General features: G+C 48.9%; 2 protein-coding genes across 4 annotated transcripts; both read right to left on the reverse strand.

Annotated features, from left to right (window-relative positions):
* Positions 1–15,794: 15,794 nt before the first annotated feature.
* Positions 15,795–20,427, reverse strand: pus7l (pseudouridine synthase 7 like). Of its 3 annotated transcripts, XR_006956301.1 has the most exons (10): positions 20,170–20,368; positions 19,137–20,059; positions 18,874–19,033; positions 17,913–18,111; positions 17,653–17,751; positions 17,461–17,542; positions 17,090–17,382; positions 16,958–17,011; positions 16,307–16,731; positions 15,795–15,879 (listed from the first exon to the last, which is right to left on the reverse strand). XR_006956301.1 is itself a non-coding variant. In XM_047022789.1 (9 exons), exons 2-9 carry the CDS (start codon positions 20,032–20,034, stop codon positions 16,360–16,362), a joined length of 2,157 nt encoding a protein of 718 aa, XP_046878745.1. In that variant the 5' UTR covers positions 20,035–20,059; positions 20,375–20,427; the 3' UTR covers positions 16,252–16,359. The 3 variants fall into 3 exon arrangements, 2 of the variants coding, with proteins under 2 accessions (XP_046878745.1, XP_046878744.1); XM_047022789.1 differs by lacking the exons at positions 15,795–15,879; positions 20,170–20,368 and adding an exon at positions 20,375–20,427 and having other exon boundaries at positions 16,252–16,731; XM_047022788.1 differs by lacking the exon at positions 15,795–15,879 and having other exon boundaries at positions 16,252–16,731.
* Positions 20,428–20,534: 107 nt separating this feature from the next.
* On the reverse strand, positions 20,535–26,523 carry twf1b (twinfilin actin-binding protein 1b). The gene is made up of 9 exons (XM_047023170.1): positions 26,358–26,523; positions 25,538–25,615; positions 25,095–25,273; positions 24,435–24,530; positions 24,248–24,352; positions 22,687–22,812; positions 22,438–22,588; positions 22,141–22,262; positions 20,535–21,822 (listed from the first exon to the last, which is right to left on the reverse strand). The coding sequence occupies exons 1-9, from the start codon at positions 26,380–26,382 to the stop codon at positions 21,655–21,657; spliced, it is 1,050 nt and encodes a 349-aa protein (XP_046879126.1). The 5' UTR covers positions 26,383–26,523; the 3' UTR covers positions 20,535–21,654.
* Between the last annotated feature and the right edge of the window lie 206 nt (positions 26,524–26,729).

The raw sequence follows: 26,729 nt of genomic DNA on the forward strand, positions 1-26,729 counted from the left end.
AAGCAATGAGGTCGACCCCTTTGGGGCTGCCAGTAAAGTAAATCATTTTGACAGTCCCCAGAAATGAATGTTCTTGTCATCTTCACAACTCCAGCCAAATGTCTGTCTTCTGGCTCCTTCAAATTGGAATAAGAGAGGACAAGAAAGTAACAGAGGAGGAAAGGTTGGGGCAGGGAGCGGAGGGAGGACTGGGGAGTGAAGAAGGAGGGCAGAGGTTGAAAAATGGGGGGAGGGTGGCGGGAAGGTGAGAGGAATGGAGAGGAGTAGTGAGGGGTTGAGGAGGGGTGTGCGGGGGGGGGGGGGGGAGTGGGGGTTAGATACCCCACCATGCAGCACTTCCTCAGAACTCGCCAGCTCCCAGAATTCTTGGCTTCACTCCAGCTCCTTATGTTGCAAAGAACATGCCTCCTCCTCCACTGTCCAACTCTCCCTCCTCCTGTTCCCCTTCCTGCTCTCTGAAGGCCCCTCTCCCCCCCACACCCATCATCCATCTCTCTTAGCCAGTGAAAGCACATGCAGGATCAGGTCTCCTGAATCTTCATCACTGTTAGCCTGACTTGGTCTCTCTATACAGACCCACTCCCTCTGTGTGTCTCTCTTTCTTTCTCTCTCGTTCTGTCTCTCTCTGTCTCTTTCTCTCTTTCTGTCTCTTTCTGTCTCTCTCTTTTTCTCACTTTCTTTCTCTCTCTACTTCTGGTAAAATGACTGGACAGACTGTCTCAGGTATGTAGTCACAGGTATGGCCAAAATGAACATGATACTCAATGGTTCCATATCTACCCTACGGTACACAGCTATTTTTGTGACCGAGGTAGGTTTTCATCTCTGGGCTTTGGTCTCCAAGAGGAGGCATAAGGAAAAGGTCCTCAGGTGGAACCTGACCACAGCTGATCTTTACCTCCATCATTTCAGGGTTGGGAAAACTCTGCTGTGTCAGCGTCGGTTTCTTCCACTGGACGCTGTAACTGTGTGTGTGTATGTCCGAGAGAGAGAGAGCATTCTCACAACTAGGTGCCATGGTAACCTTCTGTATTCCTGCTACCTATGACTCATCACCATGGCACCACACACGGTTGTTTTGGCATCAAACACCCTGACGGTGTCTGGGTGTTGAGGGACTGTTGTCTCACACTGAGGTGACCTGTTTGACCTTGCTCTGAGACTCACAGATCAACTGATCATCATGAAAGCAGGAAAGCACCACCTCTTTTTCTCATGTAGTCCTTCGGTCCCTGCAGTGTACACTCCTTCAGGTTTGCAACAGCAGGATAACAGATGGATTCCAACTGAAAAGATTTTTTCTGAAAACCCAGCATGGCCAATCTTCTTTACAGGATGTAACCATTATTGTATTTTCGGGCAGATCTTTTCTTTTCTTTTTGCAGTTTTGTGAGAATGAGGTTGCTTGAGGAGACAATGAACACAGCCCAGCGAAACACATGGGATCACTTTTTGTTCCAGAGCCAGATGTTTGTGAACAGCCCTACCCAGACAAGGTTAACACAGAGGGGTTAGGGTTAGGCCTAGAGCTAGGGTTAGGGCTAGGCTGGGGCTGGGGCTGGGACTGGGACTGGGGCTGGGCCAAGGAAGTGGAAGTGGAATAAACCCAGTCAGACTCAGGCCAGTAGTCCAGTACGCTAGCAGCAAGGAGACCCTGCTGTGAGAGGCCCTGCTGTGAGATCTGGGCCCCCATTAAAACTGCCTGTTGTTTTAACTTGGCTTACTGCACAATGATGTCAACGCGCCTGGGGAGAGGAGCCCAAGAGGAAGCGTCAGAGTGAGGGAGGAGGAGGAGGTTTACGAGGGAGAGAAAAAGGGAGAAGACAGTGTTAGAGACCAAGGGGCTAGAAAACAGATGGAGGGAGTAAGGGAGGAAGAGAAAAGAGGTGGGAGAGAAAAGCCAGGAGTACAGGAGAGAGAGGGGAGTGGGTTGGGTGATAGAGAGAAAGCAGGCTTGGGTTTGATAACCCACATTGTTTAGCGCCAAGTTAAACAGCCTCAATGAGGTGAGAGAGAGAGTGAGAGAGAGTGAGAGAGTGGGAGAGAGTGAGAGAGAGTGAGAGAGAGTGAGAGAGTGAGAGAGAGGGAGAGTGGGAGAGAGTGAGAGAGAGTGTGAGAGAGAGAGAGAGAGAGAGTGAGAGAGAGTGAGAGAGTGAGAGAGAGAGAAGGAAGAGGGAGAAAGTGTAGGATAAACAGCTTACTGGTGCTGCTCTTGCCGCTCCATAATGAAAGACCTCATTATGTTTATACGGCCTGGACTTAGGAGTCTAGCAGACTAATGATACCTGTCTCTGCTGCAGTGCAGTTGACACCAAAAGCGGCACCATAAATCACTGGTTACTTATTACCGTAATGTGTAATTAATACAGATCGCTAGACTTCTAGACTCTGGGCAAACTTAATAACGTCCTTGCTCAAACATTAAAGCTGAATTTCATCTAAATGGTGAAGTCATACTTGCTCACCTGGGGAGGTGGAGAGGCAGGCTGGCTGATTGTGTGTGTGTGTCAGACCACGTGTTAATCATGAACTGTAGGGTGTCTTTTGATGAGACCTTCCTCTGTCTATCTCTTCAGACGGCAAGATCTGTGTGTGTGATGGTTTGTTTCCATGAATGATGGTGTGTATGTGTGTATGTGTGTGTGTGTGTGCGTGTGTGTGTGTGTGTGTGTGTATCCGTGGCCTTGTGGGTTCAGACTCTTTCGGTGGGAACTCAGGCAGTCCAGGGCTGACCTCAGAGATGACCTGTGAGCTAGCGGGGTGAAAGGTCGCGGGTCTCGGGGGGGGCAGTGGCGACACCCTGGAGCTGCAGACCAGACGAGCCTCATCACCCTCAGAGAGGAACGCCTCACCACCACCCAAGGCTTCGGCTCATTGAGCTGACCCCTGTCTTTCATATGGGAGACCCAGGGTCTGAAACCCCCTGTCACCCAGTGACTCCTTCTCAGGGATGTCCTTCAGTGTCGAGCAATTGGATTAGGAGCTTCATAAAGTGTTGTGCCAGGAGCTTAATGGATGGGGTTTGCTGGTTTGACTGATGTGCATTTCCGGCTGACCCTCTGTAGTTTGGGGATTAAACCATTCATCATGTGGTTAAGTGGGCTGTGGATCTCTGACAGCTAACGTTGTAACTCTGACTTGAGGGAGAAGGCGCTGTGTCCTCTACAGCCACATTAGTCACATTAGCCTGAGTTAATCACATCCAAAGCCTCTTCTGTGTTACTAGTCCTCCACCAAATCTAGTTTGTCAAATGCAAGTGCTGGGCTATGCATCTTTAATCTTGTAAATCTTCCTTTGGAGCTTTTAGACATAACCTGGTTTATTCTTCATGTCCCATTTGTTTGAGATGTGAGATAGACTCATAGCGATGGTGAGAGACTGAGACAGATTACTGCTGTAAGTTAATCAAGATGAGGGTCTGATTCCAAACCTCTCTGACCTGATCATTGTTGAGAAAGGGAACACAAAATGATTCTGGAATGTTCCATGGCCGGAATCCATGTCTGAATCAAAATGTACTTACATAATGGCCTTTACTAATAAATATGTTTTAATTTGAGCAAATTGACATGCTATGCTAAATTTCAAATGACTAAACAAAATGCATGTCTATGACAAAAAGTGGTGTCCATTACAGTAATGTCAGTTGAGTAACATCTCGATGAGCAGGCTGATCTCTCTATATGTACGTCTGTGTGTGTGTTTGTGTGTGTGTGTTTGTGTGTGTGTGTGTCTTACAGTTTGTCCCCCACACCCCCAGGTCCTTTGTGCCGATGCCCAGGGGCCCCTGGTGAGACCCAGCAAACATTACTCACACCCCATTGGCTCACAATGCTGCCAGTGCAGGCTAACACGCCCCCTCTCCCCCGCCTGGTGACAGTTAGAGAGAGGACAGTCCTGATGCCATACGGCCCCATCCTCACCTCCCCCACCACCCCACCCCCGTCTCCAAGGTGGTACGACCCGCACCCACAGACGGGTGAGGAACAGAAGGGGGAGGGGACAGAAGCATTATGGAAAATTGAAAAAAAAAGGGGGGGTGGGGGGTTGGACACAGTAATCACTCAGAGCACAAAAACAATGCCATTGTAGGGGAGGGAGGGGGGGGCGAACACACACATGCCATCTGAAACAGTGGAGCTTGATTAACCTCGTTTGCTTGATTGACCATGAGCAGGCGAGGGTGGGGGTGGTTAGCTTTACTGTGTCAGTCCTTGTTAAAGACATACTAAGAGCTTGACCCCCTGCCGTGAACACAGGATTTAATGTAAACATTAGGCCAAGGACTTCAACACACTGTGCCTCTTCACAATAGACTCTCCCCCAAACCCCCGTAGACGATAATCTGACATCATTGTGGTAATCTGGCGATGTACGGTGGGATTAAACATTGTGTAGGGGCGAGGCAGCATACATTGAGGTCGACCAAGGAGGAAGACAAAAGGAGGGAACTTGATGTGAGGTTGTCCCACTTCACATGCAGACCATTTCTCAGGAACACTGAGATTGTGTATTTTGACATGCTTCGTTGCAAGGCACAAACACGGAAAGAAAGAAAGAAAAATAGAAAGAAAAAGAGAGAGAGAGAGTGTGGGAGGGGGATTGAGGAACGCGTGACAGGCGGTGTAGATGCGTTGTGGTTCAACATAGAGAGTGGTTACATCAGTGTGTGTAGTCCCACAGGGTCCCCATCAATAGATCAATACTATCACCATGAGGAGGTGCCAGGGATCAATACTTTAACTCACTAGCCTAATTACTAGCATAGGACCAATAATATGTAAACACCCCCCCCCCGTCACACACACACACACACACAGACCGACACGGGCACCTGCGCACACACCCCAGATCAAACAGCCCTACTCCTACAGATCTGCATTGAAACTGTTGAACCTTCTAGACAGGTGTTACCTGTCCCCCATAAAACACTGCTCTCTGGAAACTATGTCGTTTGTCTCGTCAGTCACTAGAGCAGGTGGCTAGTGAGGCCAAAGGCTACACACACACACACAGCCTTACACACACAGACACACACAGAAACGTACACACCCACACAGGCAGACAGCTAGACAGGCATGCGGCAAGAAATTAGGCAAACAAGCAGATGGGTAGATATAGTCACGTACAGACAGACAGGTGAACTCAGGTCCACTTCTCTCTACCTGTCTCCAGGCTACAGTCCCTCATGGACCTGTCAAACAGACCACCAGGCTGCAGGCTGTCCCTGCTACCTCCAACCCTCCATTCCTTCATACCTACAGCTAAGATGGTGTGTCTTGCAACATGTAGGATTTTGTTTGTATTCTATGTTATGACTTATCAGAATCAGAAGCAGAAAGGGATTTATTCGCCATGAAAGTTTGCACAGACAAGGAATTTGCTTTGGCAGGAAGGTGCATACAATAAACATATAGGACTCTTAAATTTAAATATGTGGTCCAACTATACTAAGGATACATACACTAGCAATACTAAGTGGAATACAATTAAAATAAAATATACAATAAAATAAGATATGAGTTGCCATAAAATAAAATATAAGTTGCCAATTTACAATATAAAATACAATGTAAAATACAAATATTACAGGAATTGTAATGTAGTGCAAAATGCAAATTGTTTTAAGACATGAAGTCATTAAAATGACACACTCTTTAGTCACTGTGACACAACCCGCTGCTCTGAGCGTTCCTGCATGGGACAGAGAGAGGTGTCCAGTCACAACAGGACTGTCCTTCTCAGAGACTCATCCCAAGGGAGAGCAGATGAGTTCTGCTAGTCAATACAAAGCAAGGGTGAGTGTGTGTGTGTGTGTGTGTGTGTGAGCATGCAACTGTAATGTCTGCAATGTGTTCCATTCCATCATTTAGCCTAATGTACCACTTATGTAAGCACAAACTTATGAATAACTAACACTGTATAATTGCATTTTAATTATACACAACCTTTTAAAATTCAAATTGCACTTCAGTCATTCGGAGAGCATGTTGTGCCTCAGTGCTATATTTGAAACTAGGCTGAGTAAGCTCCATCTGCCAGTTGATTTAGTGTTTGTATCAACTCCAGGATTGTGTTTGGAAGTGAGGCCCACTGTGATGATCTAACAACCGTGATGTCATCATCACCTGACCAGGACATCTGACACCTATTGGCAGGCTTCACGTCACTAGCGATCAAGTTCCATCGTCATGGCTACGGATCAATAATACATATCCCAGGCTTGCCATCGACACAGAAGAAACATAGGACACCAGGGCATGATGGGATTGGCAGAAATGCCACTTTTGTGAACTCACATATGGACAAGCCAGAGAAGGCCTGTGTAGTGAAGAGGGGCATGTCACACTGTTAAGGAGCTGCTGTGGACAAAGCTTCATAGGTACAACTTTAAACTATTAAACTTGTACTTATATAAAGGTAATTCAATTATATTAATTACAATCAATTGTGAGACGGACGGAAAGGATGTGGCCACACATTTACCATTAAATCAACTACTTGATTTGTCAACCAAAAGTACAGGGTGAGAAATAGTCATCTTGTATAATTCTTCTTCTTTTTTTTACGCAAAAGACAATGAAACGTTGCTCCAGGCTTCAGTCTATACAGTGCCCAGGAGAGACAACAGGAGACACACAGCGCACTATACTAACCCTCTGAACCACACCCACTGCACACCCTGGACCAGGACAACCCACACGGGTAAGGTTACATACTGACTGTGAAGACCAGACGTGTCCCTTTGCAGCGGCTTGCCAGGGTAGTGATCCCTGGAGAGGAGGGAGGGTGGGTGGGGGAGCATAGGTCTGAGGCTCTTCCCCCCACCCCCCATCCCCCCCTCCATTCCTTTACAAGCCCACATGTGTTTTACTACCACGGCTGTAGGACGGCAAATTTCAAGGACAGACTGTCCTGGAGATCCAGCTAGCAGAGCAGGAGACAGACAGGACACATCATCAGCTCATCAGAGAAAGATTGTTTTCTTTACTGTTCTCCTCTTCCTGCCACTTTCCATCTTTCACATGCTCTATTTCTCGTTCTCTCTCCATCACTCTGAGACTGTGTGTGTGTGTCCTTCAGTACTCACGCAACTCCCCTTACACAACAGTGCCGCTACAATAAACTGAAATGGTGGGGAACAAACAGCTCAGAAGCTCTCCAGACAAGACCTACAACCTGAACCCCCCAAAGACAACTTACTGCTACAAACACACAGCTACAACTCAACCTCTGACACCAGGTTGCCCCAAGATACGATAGCTCACTGTGTCAAACCTTTCCTCCCCCTTTACAAAAAACGATATTTCATTCAAATTTATGTTAGCTCGCTAATTTTCCAGTCCCTTTCCTCTCCATCAACATGACAATTACAATTAAAAGCATGACACGAGGGGGTGTGCCCCCTGCCCCCCAGACCATAATGCCAGCTAACCCTTGACCCCTCACCTCGACTGGGCTCGGGTTACTGCCCGGCGCCCTGGGGCAGCGCGGTGGTCCAGCCTACCCCAGGGTCGTGCTCTGGGGAGGGTGGAAGCATGCGAGCTGGGCTGAGGGTGACAGGAAGAGGGTTCTTCAAGGTTCATTAAGGTGCTGAGGTTCACTGAACACAGCCCACATTCGGTTCAGAAGGTCAGCTTTGTTACAAAGCTTTTGTCTGTACAGTCGTGCTTTGGTGCCAATACACTAAGACAGTGTTAGTGAGCTAAGCTAAAGCCTGCCTCTTTATCCTTCCTGTCTGCATCCATCTAGCGTTCAGCAGAGACCTCCCAGAGAGCCCAGGCATGACGGAGAGCCGGTCTCTGTCTGGGAGCTACTGGGCAGCCACGTGGGAAACAGCTAATCAGATGAATTCCAGGTTGTTCCTTCCTCCGTCCCTGCTCACTGAGACGTGTGTGAGAGTGACAGGAGGTGACAGAGCGACAGGCTGGGAGCTCATCAGCCAGGGTGTGTTTGACAGGCAGGGCACACGGGCTGAGGGGAACCCAAAGACAGAGGCAGCAAAGGGCAGAGGTGGAGATGTAGACAGAACCAGAGGGGGAAGACATAGACATGGGTGTAGGAAGACCAGAGGCAGAAGAAGAGGCAGCGGAAGAGCCAGAGGTGGAGGCATAGACAGAGGCAGCAGGGGAGGCAGAGAGACAGTTGCTGCCTCCTCATTAAGGAGGCTGAGCAGTTCCACATGACTTACGCTCCACTACACCAGAGTGAGGGACATCTGAGGTCACCCTCAGTTCTCAGCCGTCCGCCTGAAGAACCAGTGACTCCCAACACTCGCTCGTCTGTCAACACATTTCTCTTCGCTTTCAAAGGTTTTACGTGAAATTTGATTTGATCTGTTCCAGTGCAAAGAGAACATAGTTTGACTCGACAGAGCCGGATGGTGAATAGTAGCCTTGTAATCAGTCAGATGTCATGAGATTTCAATAATTCAGTTTGCATGTTTCTGCACAGTGTAGAAGCGGAAGGAAAAGCAGACCTGAGGACATCTATTATGCCTTCTGGAAGGATCACGACTGGAATCCAGACTCACAGGTGTGTCTGGGACTGTGGGATTCCAGTGTCAACCACAGTTACAGTCTTTCTCCCAAACTCCTCCTCTTCCAGGTGTCAGAAGGAGTGTCGAAGACTGTTTTCTTTATGCATCCCTCTCCTTCCTCCTCTCCTTCCTCCTCTCCCCACTCCCTCCCCAGTCTGGCTCATCCTCTGGTATGGCAGGAATGTGATACTGTGTGGACGCCACTGTAGTCATCACTATGACGATGCTGAGGTTTATGGGCCATTAACAATCATTACCTGAATGACCTCCTGCCCTGGTTTATAACTCTCCTTTCCTCTGCTCCTCTGCTCTCTTCTCCTCTCTGCTTCTCTCATGTTTTCTCCTCTCCTCTTCTCACATTTCCTTTATATCATCTCCTCTTCTCCATTCTCCTCACAGAATCCAGAAAGGGGTGATCTCAGGAGAATGGTTCAGAACGGTTATTAGGTAGGATGACCGATTCGGGGGGAGGGGAAGGATGGGGCTGTTGTGGCAGGGAAGCCCGGTCTATTCCACACATCCCTCAATGACGACCGCTCCTCCATCCCCTCTCGAAATCAGCTCATACCGCCCTCTCCCCAGTTAACCCCGTGTGGCCCGGAGCTCTGCTCACTACTACAGGATGTCAGATGATCAGATGAGGGGGTGTCCAATTGTTTTGACACGAGCATTCCTTGGTTGCGGGGAAGGGTTTGGCTGTTGCACCAACGCAGGGTTCACAGGGAGGTGAGGAGCCTCCAGAAGGCTGAGAGGTGCGTTACTCACTGGGGATGTTTGGGGTTTGTACAGCATGCTCCGCTGCCTCCGGGACATGGGCTGTCACGCCGGGTTGGATCTCCGTGGGTTAACAAGAGATCGTGAGGGGTGTCTGTGTTGGGTGTAGCACAGTGAGGGCGTGCATGTATGTGTGTGTGTGAGTGTGTGCGGTTGTTTATGTACCAGTTAGGTTGTTCACGGCTCAGACAATGGGTGGAGTTTTAATGGGACAGATGTAGGTTTCATCCTGGTTCCGATAACTGTACACTGTAAATGGGTGAAGGCACTAGCAAAGTATTCAATATAATTCACGAGGGAAAGCTAGAATGAATCTGCACCATTCAGAAAACTTTCAGACATCAAAGCCCTTATCATCAGGACAGCTAACAGTGGATTTATGGCAATGGAAAGAAAAGGTTGTCCTTGGTAACTGGATATGTGTGAGTGGACACACACACACACACACACACAGTCATGCACACACACTGTCAAGCACAGACATACTTTAATAGTTTCCAAAAGCCTCTCTGTCAGAGTGGAATGAGAATAGATTTATAACAAGGAGAAAAACTTACAGGAGGATAGGAGAGGTCTCATCAATTAATGATGGCATAGAGGAGACATAGCTGTGTGTGGAGTGGCAGAAGGTTGGGGAGACCTGTGAGAGGGGGAAGGAGACGGGGAGGAGGGGGGGGAAGGAGAAGGGAGAGCTGTGAGAGGGGGAAGGAGAAGGGAGAGCTGTGAGAGGGGGAAGGAGACGGGGAGCAGGGGGGGAAGGAGAAGGGGGAAGGAGACGGGGAGCAGGGGGGGGAAAGAGACGGGAGAGCTGTGAGAGGGGGAAGGAGAAGGGAGAGCTGTGAGAGGGGGAAGGAGACGGGGAGCAGGGGGGGAAGGAGAAGGGAGAGCCGTACGGGTGTGGAGACGTAAAAGGAAGATTGTTTGTCTGGGACAGATTAGCTATCACATGAGCAATCACTGGCGCTGGTTCTCAGAGCGATCTTGGGGGTGCTCTACACATGGCTGTAGTTTAGAAGGGCTTCTAGGTCAGGTTCTCTGTGAGAACGAGTGGCAGTGTGTGTGTGTGTGCGCGTGCGCGAGCACGGTTGTGGGAAACCGTTAACTGTACACATAAGTTCAGTCTCGCACCGAGGCAGAGCTACGCACCACTGTCCTCTGCGTCTGCTCGGATGTGCGTATGTAAAAATAGCCCAGCTGGCGTGTACACTGGGCTGTCTTCCTGAGTCAGACTCTCACTGATAAGACACCCACACTGACTGTGATTATGTAAAACATGTGGGTTAATAACCATGAAAGCTCCAGTGCCTGGGCTTGTGATGGAGTGAGTAGAATAATGCTATTCCATTCCTTTGTGACAGCTGCTGCCCCTGGACGCTCCATCCATCACTGCAGACCCAGGCTCCTGGAGGAAGTACAGAAACGGCTGCGGAGTGTCCTTGAAGCAGCTGGGGATGTGATCGCAATCAGAGGAAGAACAGATGAGACGTCCACACCAGCCTCCCCCCCCCTCCTCTGGACCACAACTTCCACACAGAGCAGGCCTTAGTCAACAACAGCAAATACCATCCAATACTTGGGCCCTACTCAATTTCGTCTTACGTCTTATTGTTCATCGCTGTGATGAATCCAGTGGCTCGGAACCAGCTACCGGCTGCGAGCCAAATCCAATGCGCCCTGATTAATTTCTACCGTTTGTGGTTGTTCTGTGTTGTGGGCCTAAGTGTGCCAGAGAGCTGTCCCAGTGTGTGGCTGTCTCTGGCTGCCCTGGGGAGATGGGACGGGTCTTGACAGGATGCATGTTTACGTTCCATCTCCAGATGCTGATCGTGAGCTCGGTATGGAAATCTGAGGTCGTTTCCATAGGGTGTAATTGAAAGCTTTTTTTTTTGCTGTGTCAGAGAGACAGAGATGTCCTATCAGACAGATACACGGGCCCCTGCAACCCACGGTCTTGCTCACACAAGCAGACACACGCACACCTGTTACACACACACACACTCACAACACAGCTAGCGTGAGTGCGTCCCAGGTGATGCACGCCTACCTACTAATTATGAAAACGAGGCCTTGTTTCCTTTGAACTTCTCCTGAACCTTTCTCATGCATTCAAATGCTGCCCCCTGTGTTTATCTATGACCTCCACATGGAAATCAGCCTGCTGAGTATGCAGGTGTAATAGCAGGGTAAACGCAGAGCCAGCCCTGGGCACACATGCTGTATGTCTGCTGAGCGCTGGAGACCCAGCGCCCTGCTGCCATTAAAGAGGGATTCAGAGCAGATCACAAAGGCCTCAGTAGGACCCCTGGTATTAGTTTGTGAGAAGGATCTGGAGGAAAGTTCTTTTAAGATCAGGGGGAATTCTACAACACCCTTCAACAGATCTTCAAGGACCTTATGAAACCATTTACGGGTTTTGGTTGAGGGGTTTTTTCCTGACAAATAGCCGGGGGCCACAGAGCCAAATCCTGTCTAGAAAGATTTGGTTAACAAAGACTAAATCGTTGGCAAATATCTAAATCACAGCAGGACATGAAAACAGCTTAGTCTGCAGCATGAGGCAATATTAGCAGGATGTGATGGAGCTGAGAGCCAGGAAGTCCTTAAAGCATACTATTACATTGTCCAACACATTATAGATTTTGGCTTGAACATCTTTCCCACCTAAGCAATAACATTCTCTACTAGCAGAGCAGTGCTGGCGAGCAGTGGTTTGTGTTGGCTGCCTGGTGATTTCACACGGTTGGAGACAGGGGAGTGCCAGGGACATTAAGGCTCTATCACATGCCAATTTAGACACATTTCACTAAATCCTGTCTCACAGGGCCCGGGCTGGCTCATTGTTCAGAGGGGTTTAGAGAGCTTTAACTCAAGGTAAAGCTGATGGTCTCTGACACTAACACTGGCCCTCCTGGACCCCCACCTCCTCAGCTCCCTGGTGGCCTGGGGCAGGGGCAGGGCTGGAGGGCACTGTGTGAGAACCTGAACACTCTGGCTGGAGGGCTGAGGAAGTGACCTCACAACAGACATCACTCTTTCTCCTACTCCTCTTTTTCACTGCGAGCATGACACACACCGTCCGACATCTCACCTCAACCTGATAAGTCTCAGCCTCGCTGACAGTCTGAGCATGTCTCCTATCACTAGATGCCAGACAGCTGATTGTGTGTGCTTGTGTGTGTGTGTGTTGGACCGTGTGCTATAGTGGGAAGCACATGAGATGGCAGATTGTGGTGTCCTTGCGCACAACTGCGAGGCACTGTCGGAATGCGTCACACGATCTTCTCGTCCCCGCAGACGGAGACACAAGGACACGGTGGGGAGAGGGGGAGGCTTGTTTGACCGCCGCTCATCTGATCGCCTCGGCTCACCTCGGTCAACCTTGGCTCAGCACCCAGGGTCACTCTATCAGTCATTCCATACAGGATGATTCAGACTGTGGTTGGGCTGTGTGACTGAGTGAGTTGTCCTGTACTAGGTCTGTCTGGGAACATCTCATGAAAGGGGGTGGAGAGATGGAGATAGAGAGGGGGGGGGGGGGTGGGTGAACAGGGGGGTGTAAGCTGGGTGGCCTCTAAGTCTGGGTTTCCTCAGTCATGTTCTGGTGGTCTTCAGACAGGCAGACTCTGATCCTGGAACATGTGATCACTGGAAAGTTAAGACTTGGGGAATGCGAGGGCGGGATTACGCAAGAGCACCATGTCAGTCAGACGTAGACGGTCTCGGCACTCAAACAGGCCGTGCAGACGACCTCACCAGGCTCCTCTCCAGGTCCAGCCAGGGTAGCTGTGTCCCAGGATGGTGGCAGCCAGGCCCGCAGCATTAGAGCTGTCTGCCCCAGCAGCAGATGGGCTGGATCTCCGTCTCAGGGCCAGATGGACGAAGGAGAGCAGAGGGAGTCAGGAGGGTCAGGAGGGATGGTCAGACTCAGGACTCGGTAGAGTCAGAGTGATGGTCAGTAGGTTCCTAATCAGTCACGGTCAGAGGTTGCTCCGAGTCACGGTTGAAGCACATTCCCATCCCACAGTGTCAGAGGCCTTCATGGTGGTCACAGTCAAGGAGGGAGGGAGTCTGTCCACAGTCAGGGAGGGAGGGTGTCTGGCCACAGTCAGTCGAGTGCTGCTCATGGGTCACAGAGGACAGAGAGCTGGGCTGGGCCCTGGAAGGGCCAACAGGCTGGGGAGACCAGGAGGATAGCAGCCATCAGGACAGCCATCTGCGTGCTGCCTCCGGGCCGTGCTAACATGGGTGGACACACACACACACACACAAATTCGGGAGAAAGACATGCAGTGAGTTTGCTCACAGAGTTCTGCTGCATGTCCACAATGTGTGATGAAAAGAGCTTTTAGGCGTCTCAAAGGATGAACTGAGTATGGCTGGATGAAGGAGAAAGCAGGAGAGAGAGAGAGAGAGAGAGAGAGAGAGAGAGAGAGAGAGAGAGGAACGGACTGAGCCGAAAGAGTAACAGACGGGAGTTGTGAAGTGTGCGTGTGAGTTAAGGTGTGTGTGTGTGTGTGTGTGCGCCTCCTGTCAGAGGTGATGGATGGCTTGCCAGGGTTCTGGAAGGGAGCTGAGGGGTGACAGTTATTTCCTGATTCTTTTAAATACCACTTTCCCAGGGCACGGCAGCAGCTGCCTCCTGGACCGAGAGAGAGAGGGTAGAGAGAGAGAGAAATAATGACAGAGGACAAAAGAGAGAGACGGAGAGAGAGAGAGAGGTAGGGAAATACAGAGAGAGGGGGGAAAGAGAACGAAGGAATAGAGTGAAAGAGTGATCAAGAGAAATGATGAGCTGGAAAGTGAGAGCGGATTCAGACACCCGCTAGATGAAGGCAGTGTCCTCATTCTCTCGCGTGGCATTTCGTACATTACAGAAGATCCAATTGATCTGCGTTACGGAAATGAACTGTTGTGCCACCCAGCATTGACACTGTCGGTCAATGGATTCACCCCACAAAATCCTTTTAGACTTTCCACAGCTCGATATGTCCTTGGGTCAAGGTGCAAGGCCACCGAGCCTGATGACCAAGCGTCCATCCTGCTGGGCCTCGTCAGCCCACACTAGCAGCCTTCACACTGCATCTCAATGAGAGCATACATCTGCATTAGTATGACTAGCTTTTGCAATGAACCTTGTCACGATAAATCTCCGCCTCGTCTATCGTGGGAGTTGCAAGGACAGGATGTCTTTGAAGGGGTTGACAAGGTTTTAAGCAACTGCTTTGTGAAAGTGCTTTTCACAAGCAGTATAACATTATCAGACATCTTAAAAACATACTGTAGGCGCAAGCATATCAAATAAGATCAAAGCTACTGTGACACTGGAAAAACAAGAATATGCATTATCTGTTGAAGCATTTCTTTCCATTCCTTAGCAAACACGGAAAGTATTTTGACATTTTCAACAAAAACATTGCTTTTGCTTTTCCAGTCTTTCCAGACCACAGTTGACAACCAAGTGTACACAGGCTGTCACATCTGGACTATATTCAGAGACAGCCATATGACTACAACAACAAACTCTTCTCACAGAAATACACACGCACACACACACATTATTTAAACTAAGATAACACCACACAACATCTGCAGCAGTTTCTTCACACAAAAAGGCTCCCATCCATGTCTGATAGTTAAACTTTCTTTTCCCCCCAATCCATGGTCTGACAGACAACCCTGAGATATGACAGGACTGACTACTCAACCTGTAATTGTGCTTACAAACACCGTGCTGAGCTATCTGGGTTGGTGGACACAGCTAGTTCTGGGGGTCAGATGGCTGAGCGGTTAGCGATTCAGCTATTAATCACAAGGTTGCCGGTTCAATTCCTGGCTGTGCAAAAGGACGTTGTGTCCTTGGGCAAGGCACTTCACCCTACTTGCCACGGGGGAAATATCCCTGTATTTACTGTAAGTCGCTCTGGATAAGAGCGTCTGCTAAATGACTAAATGTAAATGTAGTTCTCTCCTCCTTGTTCTGAAGACGTGTCCTTCAGCTGAGCTGCTGAGGTTCAAGACTACATGAAGATGACATGGCTCCCAGTCACACTTAGCAAGGCTGCTCAAGCAGAAAGACCTCCCTTCAACACAATGCTTTTCATTAGTCTTTCTGCCTCTCCCTCCCTCTCCATGTATGCGTCGGGCTATCTCTCCAACCAAGGGAGAGATGGAAGAAACTTGTCATGTTTAACGCCCAAGTGGGTCAACATTGACTCTGGGTCGGCTGGAGAGGAAGTGCAGTGGGCCAAAGTCACTCAGCCATGTCTGTGTCTGCACATACACCCAACAGACCTGACAAGACCCGGGCTCAAATGAGTCGTGTTACAGTGAGAGCCAAAGTCTAACTTGTCTCCACACAGTCAAACCTAACAGTATAGCTAGCTCATACATGGCTAGGTTCCACATCAACGAGACATCTGAAGACAGTTTCCTCAGATTTCAGTAGATCCTACCAGGGGCTTAGCTGAGCTTCAATGTTGCTGTTTGTGTCTGATGGCACTGTTATCCTTGGGTGAAATCACATCGTGGCTCATCAGTGGAGAGGAATGGAGGATGTTAGGTGAGGCTGGATGGTGGGATGAGAGCCAAGTGTTTACAGCTATTTTCAAATCTACATTTTAAATGATAATTGAACCACAGGATGAGGCCTGTCTGAAAATTATTCAGATTTCCCTACGTCACTCAAGGCACAGTTCGAGGTGAACTCCACAGAATGCTATGCTTCATTTAATAGTTGGACTTAAATATTCCTCCCGCTGGTGAATCGCACACAGAAAAAAGTGAGATATTTTGACAGTCCCTCAGCTAAGACAGGCCATATATTTGCTGATGGTACCTTGTCTCCATCTAGTGTCCACTGGGTCGTTTAACTGGAATCTAAACTCCTATCTAAACTAAAACTTGTCTTACTGGAATAATTCAGCAGGAATTTGACAGTTTGTTTTATTAAAATCACAGACAGAGGATGCCATAATACCAAAAAGGAAATTTACCTTTGACACACACGCAGTTTCAATCGTCTAGGCAACAGTTGAACCAAATCAGTTCAGAGATCATGCTTCATGAGCTCCCTCAGGCAGACGGTGGCGTAACATGAAGTGTCAAGGTCAAAGGTCAGATTCAGACAGGCCGTGTCTGTGTCGTTCTGTGGCTTGGGTGATGCTGCATCCTTCTCTAGCTGGCACCCCTCTCCTCCTCCCTCTCTCGTCCCAGCCCCCTGCTCCAGGACCTGCAGGCTGAAGGTCAGATTGCGTGGGAGGGCCAGCAGGGGGCGATGGCAGCCAGGGAGGTTCAGTTTGAGGCTGGTGATTCTGAAGCGGCAGTTGTGCAGTCCGTCCTGCGCCAGCCTGGCCTGGTACCACGCCCCCAGGGTGCTCTCTGGGTACTGGACACTGTTGCCTGGCATGGGTAGAACCACCTGAAACACACATTAGGACAGCTACTAAGGGCATTTCCAGACATCAGAGTTTCCCACACATGTATTTATTTGAGGCAGCCCGCCCCTATAAAAAATTGACCGCCATTGACAAATGTATTAACCAATACAGCCATCCAGGCAGGGCTTGCAACTAACTTCTTTCCTCACTGTCCCAGTACTGTCTCTAAGTGCAAAATGAACCATCCCAAACTGAACACACACCCACCTGAGCTAGTGAGTAGACTCCCTGCTCCTCCTCTTCTCTGGTGACCACATGGATCTGCAGGAGCAGTAGACAGGGATCAGCTCGGAAGGCAATATCATCAGCCTTTCATACTTTGTGTGCGTAGTTGGTTACCTGAGACTGATTTGGTTCCTCCAGGGTCTCCAGCCCCCCTGCATCACTGTGTACCCAGACCAGGTCACCCTGCCTGGGCTTGTGCCCCAGCATGGCCAGCCTGTGAGCCACCGCCTGGTTCCACACCCGGCTGCAGTACGCGTGGGGGTAAAACACCCTCATGCCATGGGGCAGAGCGAGCCAGGCGCGGGCACAGCCCTCGGGGCCCGTCCCGTAGCGGTGTAGCGCCCGCAGCATGATGCGCTCCCGAGGCTTGGACATGGGCATCAGCGCCAGGCTAGCCTTGGCATCACCTGGGCACCACAGAGAGAGGAGAGGATAAGACAGTCTGTTGTTTTACAGTCCGCTGTGGCAGGTGTTGATTTACTCACCAGTCTGGAGGAAGATTCTTTTTGCCTGGTTCTGAGGGTCATCACCTTCCTCTGGGGTGAAGAACAATCGCACTGCCAACACCTCTCACACACACACACACACACACACACTCCAAGTCACATGAAGATCTGGTATGTCTCATTGAGCAGATATGCATGTATGCAGGGCTAGGTGTCGTAATCAGACAGTACCAGGTCCTCTTTGAGCAGAGCCAGTCCGACCTCGTCTGATTGGACAGTCTGGGCACTCCCAAACCTCTGAGGGCCGTAGTAATTCACGAAACCTCTGGTCTGCAGGAAGCACCACAGCAGTTACTAAACATCTGATTCTCACGCTCACATACAGACTGACTGAAGCCTCCTCAAACTCCCACGGGACCACAAGGAAGGAGGACATGATGGATTCAAGGAGGCCCTGTTGAGAACCATCCTGGAGGATGTGAGTGGGTCACCTTGACATTGTCCACAGCTTCCTGCACCAGAGCAGTCAGGTCCTTCTGGGAGCCGTGACACGGGTGTGGTGTCAGATCTCGCACCACCAGGTCAAAGTGGTTCCCCTGCAGACGACCCAGGCTCAGCGGCCCGGAGGCCCAGCGGACCCGGGACAGAACCAGACCTCTCCTCTCCAAGTCTGGCACCATCTCCATCAGCCTGGCAACACACACACGCACAGAAACACACAGTAGTTATGAAGGGATATCTCAGTGATAAGAGGTTCAAATCCCACTGCCTGTCGGTTTGGACAGCGTTACATTGGCATCATTTAGACCGTGTAGTCCAACATTACCACAGAGCATCCGTAAACAGGCAGCTGACTGTGTCTGATGGGTGTGTTACCTCTGAACTGAGACCTTCTTGACCACCATGCCCTGGTGGGTGTGTTACCTCTGAGCTGAGACCCTCTTGACCACCATGCCCTGGTGAGTGTGTTACCTCTGAACTGAGACCTTCTTGACCACCATGCCCTGGTGGGTGTGTTACCTCTGAACTGAGACCCTCTTGACCACCATGCCCTGGTGGGTGTGTTACCTCTGAACTGGGACCTTCTTGACCACCATGCCCTGGTGAGTGTGTTACCTCTGAACTGAGACCTTCTTGACCACCATGCCCTGGTGAGTGTGTTACCTCTGAGCTGAGACCCTCTTGACCACCATGCCCTGGTGAGTGTGTTACCTCTGAACTGAGACCTTCTTGACCACCATGCCCTGGTGGGTGTGTTACCTCTGAACTGAGACCTTCTTGACCACCATGCCCTGGTGAGTGTGTTACCTCTGAGCTGAGACCTTCTTGACCACCATGCCCTGGTGAGTGTGTTACCTCTGAACTGAGACCCTCTTGACCACCATGACCTGGTGAGTGTGTTACCTCTGAACTGAGACCTTCTTGACCACCATGCCCTGGTGAGTGTGTTACCTCTGAACTGAGACCTTCTTGACCACCATGCCCTGGTGAGTGACGGCCCTCTTGTCCTTGATGCCAGCGTAGGTGAAGTCTGAGGGCACGACGTCCAGCGCTGTCGCCATGAGGCTGATAGCCTCCAGGGTCTCCACGTTCTCCTTACGCAGAGTGAAGGCTGCAGGAGGAAACACACACAGGAATCACACATACAGAAAACAGAGCAGAGAAATTACAGTTGTGGAAAGAGTTGTTTTTCGCCAGTATGTAGTTTCTCTCACCAGTGTAGACCTCCTGCTCTTCTCTACGTTCTCCAGCACTCCTCTTGGTGGTCTTTCCTCGTTCTCTCAGCCTCACAGAGATCCTAGTCTCTCCCCGCTGGCTGGTTTCTTTTTGCTCACTGGAGCTCTTTGTCACCCCCTGTTGGCTGAAGCTCTTAGTCTCCACCAGCTTGCCAAACCTACGGCTCAGGAAGTGATGCACTGCCGTCCTGTTCTGCTTCCTATCCTCAGGTCTGAAGGTATATGTCGACCCCGGGACCTTGGCATCCAGGAACCTGAAGAAGTTCTCTGCGTCCTCCTCGCTAACTAATCCCGACAGCTCTTTGTAGTCAGGGTCCTCCTTCACTCTGATTTCTGATTGGCTGGTCACTGTCATCAAAAATGGGAAATGATGTCGTACTGCACGGTGCACATTGGCCCGCTGGAGTTTATCTGGGAAAGATCCCAGGGTAAGCTCATGCTCTGCGAGCACCTTTTGTCCGTTTCTGAATGTGGTGACAAACTTCTCCAACTCTGCCTGAGTGGTCTGGCCCAAGACTAAGCTCAGGTCCAAACTCTCTCCTCTGAGAGGGAGGACATCATGCTGCTTACCAGCTCCTGCGTCTGTAGGCTCAACTCCTGAGATGGAGCAGTCCTGAGTGAGGCTGGGTCTACATGCAGAGGAACCACTCTCTCTCCTCTTAGACGGAGCTTGAGCTGTCCTCTCCTTAGTGTCGCGACATACACCTGGCTGACAGACGACGGAGCTGCTGTCTTCAGTCACCACGTGGCCGTCGATGTCTATCTCAGTGACCACAAAGTCTCTGGAGCAGTTTTTAATGGTCCCAAAGAAACCCTCGTGGTCTGATATGAAGCTGTCGGGGACAGGCACGCTCGCAGCTACGGGGTCATCTTCCATCGTTATCTCATTACTAAGCTGACCTCTGAGAGATAGACACACCACAATACATTACACTACGCATATGCACATAAATAAATGAAGGCAAGTGCCCTGAAATGTAGTAAAAAGCCATAATTATGTAATTGATGTTACCAGATTAATTATGCGACTTCTGTTAGTTTTACTGTTGTTATTAATTGTGCCGTAGCTAATTGATGGTATATTGGCATTACGTTCTGTTTGACAGAAGCAAGCATTTATATTGCGTTAGCTTTAAGTCATACTTTCTAACTCACTATAACCTAGAAATACTGTTTTCCTGCACTGTCAACGAACGAAACTAGCGGTTCATTCTTACCTTCGTCAAGTAAACAAACACATGCGGCTCTTATTTTTTTTCATGCTTCCGGGTCATGTGACTATGGAAGATCTTAAAGGGCCAATGCGGTTCCTACATTGATAGCCACTATGTAAAGCAACTCTGTAAAGTAGTCATATATAAATGAACCAAAATGTGGTTGTGATTTAAATAGTTTATTATCCTTTACTTCTTTCGACATTTGATCCATAGAAAAAACATAATTTGAGACATGATGATAGTTTAAAGAATGATAGTTTCACAATGAAACGCCCTCTACAGGTAGTTTGGGTAACAGTGGTTCACATCAACAGAAGACCAGGGGAATGTCATCCAATTCCCTTCGTATGTGCGTCACTACTACGCATGCACAGTCCAGGGTCAAGTTAACCCAAAGCACAGATATATGATTACATCACATCCTAAACTCAAACGATATTGTGAGGGATCGTACCTGACCCAATGCTTGTATCTCCTTCCTTACAACACATGCACGTGACGTTATCAAGTAGAAAGCTGCTGCACTGCTGTGGTTCAAACGCATTGCATATTATGGGATAGTCCTCCAATGTGAAATGTAGTTACACCTGATCTGGGACTCTCTCAAACAAAATGTGTTTGGCTAAACAATGGGCTGAATCCCAGCCATTTATTTAGCTTCAGGCTGTGACAGCTAAGAAGGAAACACCCTCACTAACACACACAAAATATTACAAGCATAGAAAAATAGCTTCTCTATGATTTAATTCTTAAGTAAAATAATGCTAAATATAATCACATGATGCTCTCAACAGCACCACTAAAACAGATTTCTAGCTGATCCCTGTTCCTTTTACAAATGTACTGAGTGAAAGATTCATATACTCTATATTAAAATTAAACTAGGCTTGTATAAACACGCTCCATACACACAAACAGTATAAAAGCATTAGGCTTTGCATACATATGGCTTCATCTAATAGTTTACCAACAGGCTATAAACAAGGGGTCTTCTATAGCAGGAAGTCCCCATTTCCCAGCCTCCTAGATCTACATTCCCGTACAGGCGCCCAGGGACACACACTACTGAGAAGCCTACTGTTGGACATGCTACAAACGTTGGGGCGGAGTGTTAATATGGCTTTTAGTATCTGGTTCTGAGTGCATAGTTCAGTCTACCTGGATGTCTAAAGAGTTAAAGGAGTGTTAGGGAAATGATTCACAACAAGGGGTTGGTAAAATAACTACTTTGTGGACCGTTCCATTTTGGAATTACAAGGAGGGGTGTTTCAGGCTCAAGGTCACTCGTCCGCATCCCCTTTCCCAGGCGCTCGTGTGATCCTGCGTCCTCCCTTCTTCCCTGGCGGGCCCCTGGGCTTGGCGAAGACCTGCTTGTGAGCGTGCTGCTTCGGGTGGACCTCCTCATACAGGAAGTCTCCTGTCAGGTCGTCGCCGTTGTCTATCTCCATCTGCCCCAGGAACACAGGTCAGTGGTAGAGCTCAGACACACACTCTACTGCGCTGTTCCTTGTCAAAGCTGGCTCTGTATGTATTCACTGATTCATACTGTACTGTTATATGCAGTGAACAGTACTGTTTAACTGCATCCCTACCACATAGACATATCAATCCTACAACATGGCATTAACACTACCTGGAATATCAGTATTTGTGGATGAGTAGGTGAGAGACCAGAAAAGTACTTCCTTGTAACTTCACTTGACATGGCTAATCTTTCGAAAGATAAGTTTGATTTACAGCACATCCATTAATAAAAGCAGTCCTACCTTCTTGGCTATGTGTAGGCGTAAGTTGTTCTCCACTGTGTCGACCAGAGGGTTTTTACAGCTGGAGTACAGCATCCTCTCCCTGATGCTGCACTTATAGCCCGGCATGGAGTAGATGAAGACTAAAGAATACAAACACACACACACACACAGGCCATATGAGTAATAGAGCAATTAGGCTCTTCTGCAATTGCACACAGAGACAACGATCATAAATATATATCCCCCTTTCGAAGCAGTCTCAGCACTCTCTTCCCCTTCAGTCAGAGCTCCCCTTGCAGGGTAGCGGAGGCCCACCTGTGGACTCCAGGTAGTCGCCCTCATGGTTGTGTTTGTACAGGAAGAAGTGGTAGCGAGCCGCGTCCTTAGGGATCCTCTTGGGTAGCTCCTTCAGCTCTGTTGGAGCAGTGCTGGACAACTTGATAGACTCATTCCTGAAGTCTATCTCCTGGGGATAGGGGAAAGATAAACATGAAGATGCTGATGATGATATGCTACAGAAAGGCACCACACCCACATACACACTTATTTCAGCCAGGCACTGACCAGCTGAACATAGTTGATTATCTTGTCTCTGAACTGCTCCATAGCCTGGATAGCATCTCTCTGCATGGGGAAGGCCACTCCCGCCACAGTCTGCAGTTTGGTGTCCACACCAATGTCTGTCTGCACCTACAAAGATGGAGAGAGAGAGAGAGAGAGAGAGAGAGAGAGAGAGAGAGAGAGAGAGAGAGAGAGAGAGAGAGAGAGAGAGAGAGAGAGAGAGAGAGAGAGAGAGAGAGAGAGAGAGAGAGAGAGAGAGAGAGAGAGAGAAAGGGAAAGGGAAAGAGCACGAAAGGGAAAGAGCATGAAAGAAAGAAAGAGAAAGATAGGAAGAAAGAAAGACGGAGGGGAAAAGAGAGAGAGAAGGAAGACAGGGACACAGAGAAAGAGAGACAATGTGTGTGTGAGAGGGAGAGAGCAGGAATTATAATCCAGTGGAAACAAAATCAGTCATGCGACAGTTCAACTCAAACAAAGAGCCGGTTGATTAATTTAGAAGAAGGAAGTCTCTCACCTAGGGTAAACCCCTGTGTGAAATTTGCATGAAACACACACGATTTGCCTACATAAGCAGATCAAGAACCACTACTGATGCAAACAGCACTTGCAGCGCCACAGACAGTAGTAGCAGTGCAGCAAGCAATCACCAACCTGAGGGAGATTATAAACCTCTTAATCAGGCCTGAATAACAGCTGTAGAATATGATGGATTAATGATGCCTGTTACATCCATTGCTCATGCCTGGCTCTGCCGCACATGTTATGTCGCTGGAAGCTTTACGAAGGGAGATTGCAGTGGGCCGTGGACATGCTCTCTGGTTGTAACCTAGCGGATTGGGGCTTCGCATCCTCTCATCCATCTACTTAATAAGCACCGTCTCTCAGCAAATGAATAATGGCAAATGTGAAAGCCTCTTTCGTGCGGCCCTCCAACACGTAGATTAGTGTTGTATTATCTGGCCACACAGCCCTAACCGCAACCACAGTCCTCAACATAGAGATGCATGTGATGTGAAACTCAGCTTCCTGGTGGGAAGCTATTGGTGGGCTTGCTCTCTGAAGCTGGAGACAGGCTATTTCCTTTTATGGAAAGATGTTGTTGCATGTAAGAACAGCACGTGTTTGCAGTTCAGATGTGTGCCTGTAAAGTATTTTGGGAAAAGGGAGATTTCCGTCTAATTTGATCAGTCCCACAGTGTGTGTTACTCTAAGTGCTGCCTGGTGGAGTGACTTGCTGGGTGTAAGTTTGTAGTGTTGGACTGACAGAGCAGCAGAGGGGGTTGGGCAGAGTCTAGTGTCGGCCTGTAGATAGCTAGTCACCATGACAACCCATCCTCTCATCTCTCACAAACAGCGAACCCTGTGACATCGTCCCGCCGAAGGCAGACGGAGCAGGATCCAGGCCAGTGGTCTGGATGTTTGGTCTGGATCAGCCAAATCAACAGTATTGATCTGTCAGTATTGACTGGACTGTCGGACTGGGGACTAATGCATCAGGCTGGGTCTTTGTTGTCAACGTCTGCAAGGTCTGCTTAAATGTGTATGTGTGTGTTTGCGTGTGTACCTCATTTAGTTTGATCTGTCTGAGTTCCTCTTCAGCAGCGGTCAGAGGGAGTGGAGCAGCCTGGGAGACTTGGTACTTTCTGTACCCGCTGAGGGACACTTCATCCTGGGGAGAAACGGCAGCGTGAGGGGGTCTACCTGGGGACGACCACAGAGGAATCCCATCCAGCAAAATGGCTTCAACTAACCTTAGTTGTTCCAAAGATGTCATCTTTGATGTGTCCACCACCAAACTCTTTCTTCACTGTGGCTCTTGTGGCAGCATACAACATCTTCTGACGCACCTAGGAGAAGAAAAAACATATTTTAGTCATTGACAATCTGCCTATCCTAACAAGGAAAAGTTATGAGCTAGCAGTGGCAGACTTGTGCCAGAGGCACGGAGCAAGTTTGGCTGGTGTGCTTGGTAGGAAGCCATGTTTATTGACTCCTGCCAGGAGAGAGACAGCGTCTTCTGTTTACCGTTGAAAACCTAAATGGATCATTAGACTTGCAAATAATTCTATTTAGCACCACAAAGGGGCAGCTCTTCTTCTAGACAGGCAATCCACAGTGTCACAGACCTCAAGCTTTTATCTGTCTCTCTATCTCCCTCTCACAGATACACATGCGCACGCACACACAAACACACACCTGATAATAACTATTTACAATTTAACCAACAATAGACCAGATGTGATGTGAAAGTGTGACTGGAAGGAACCTGACAGACAGACAAAGGTACCTATAACATGTATGTGTAACATCTCAGTCACTTTGTCTGAATAATCAAAAGCAGCTCAATAAGATTTCCTCCAAACCCACCCACTGCCCTGCTCCCCCCATGAGCTAGCGGTGAGTATACAGACCGGTGAGTGGTCGGGGGACCAGGCCAGGAAGATCCACTCGTAGCCCTGGTTGTTGGTGGAGTCCAGGCGGTAGAGGAGGTAGCAGGGCAGCAGGTCATCCAGAAGTGGCAGGACGTGGCTGTCGTACTCCTGGTCCCACTTCTGGCTCACTGGTCTGGTGCCGCCCAGCACTAGCTTCTCTGGAACACACACACATATGTTCAGGGTTAGGACACACACACATGTTCAGGGTTAGGACACACACACAGGTGCTCAGGGCTGGGACACACAAGCTGGCTTGGTAGGTTAGGTCAGGTGGAGCAGACAGGTTAAGGTCAGAGGGTGGCAGAGGTGGTTCCTCCCAGCCTGGAACTTCTGAACACTCTCTCCACCCCTCATCTTATCTGATGGAGACAATCCTGATGCAAGGAGTAGGGGATTATTCCTGTCTGGTCAGTTCTTACCATTCTCTATGACCACCTTGATGAGACGCAAGCCACCGTTCCTGGCCTTGGCGAATATCTCCCTCACCTCCCCTGCCGCTGGGGACATTGATGGAGACTGGGTTAGACAAGTAACTTTTGACATTGGCAACAAAAAGCTATATAATACATTTATAAAGGACATAATTCCTTAACTCGCATAACTAAAACATATAGTTATATAGGGTATTGTTTACTAAAATCAAGTCAACAACACTATACTAGGTAATTAAAGGACAATGTCAAGTGCACAGGCCAACCCTTCTCTTGGCCTAAAATACTTTAGCTTTAGGCTACTGTTTTTTTTAAAAATGTTTACATATTTCTAATCACCATTTACTTAAACAAATTGTTCGACTATGTCAACGTATCTTACCACCAAAATCTCAACAATCACAACCGAGATTTATTTTACGCATCGGTGAGAAGACAGCCGGCTGTTACCGTGCTAAGGACCTTTGAAACTTAGTATCTGACCGATTTAAAGAGATCATCTGTTCCTGGCAACAGTATCGGCTACCGCTTGTGAATAGAAATATAAATCTAAGCTGAGTCGTCTAACCATATTAGGACTATGATAGTGGACAGCGCATCGCTGGATACACTTGTCATGAATTCCTCTCCTTCGCCAGAGCACCGCGGCTATCCCGATAGAGAACACCGGGGCAATATTGTCGCTGATGCATAACGAAACAACAGGTTTGCAGTTGCCATAATCCCCTGGCCGTATTTCTTGGAAGCCGATCGTGTGTTATCTTCCAGTGGTGTGTGGCAACCGGGTAAATACATGCTGAACATTTACCTTGTATGCCCGTTTGATGAGACATTGTAGTCTTCGCGTCTCCGTTCTGCTGGCCGGTGGAAGAAACAAGCAGTGTGACGAACTAGGAAGAAGGAACTGGACTACAGGAATCAGAGCTGCGGCCGTGATGTCATTACGTCGTTACAACATTGTAACTTGTGGTGTAGCGGGCACGAGCGCGCAATGGGTCAGTTCTTGGGAATGCGACAGTGATGCAGCACCTCTACTCTCTTTATAAACTAATTTAATTATTGTGTAATATTATTTATTGTTCAGTGGGAAAGGACAGGGAGAGGAGATGATGAGTGGGGGGGGGGGGGGGGGGGGGGTTGAGGGGAGAGAAGAGGAGAGTGGGTGGAGGTAAACTAAAAA

The sequence above is a fragment of the Hypomesus transpacificus genome, chromosome 7, assembly GCF_021917145.1.
Source record: "Hypomesus transpacificus isolate Combined female chromosome 7, fHypTra1, whole genome shotgun sequence".
Lineage (NCBI taxonomy): Eukaryota > Metazoa > Chordata > Actinopteri > Osmeriformes > Osmeridae > Hypomesus > Hypomesus transpacificus.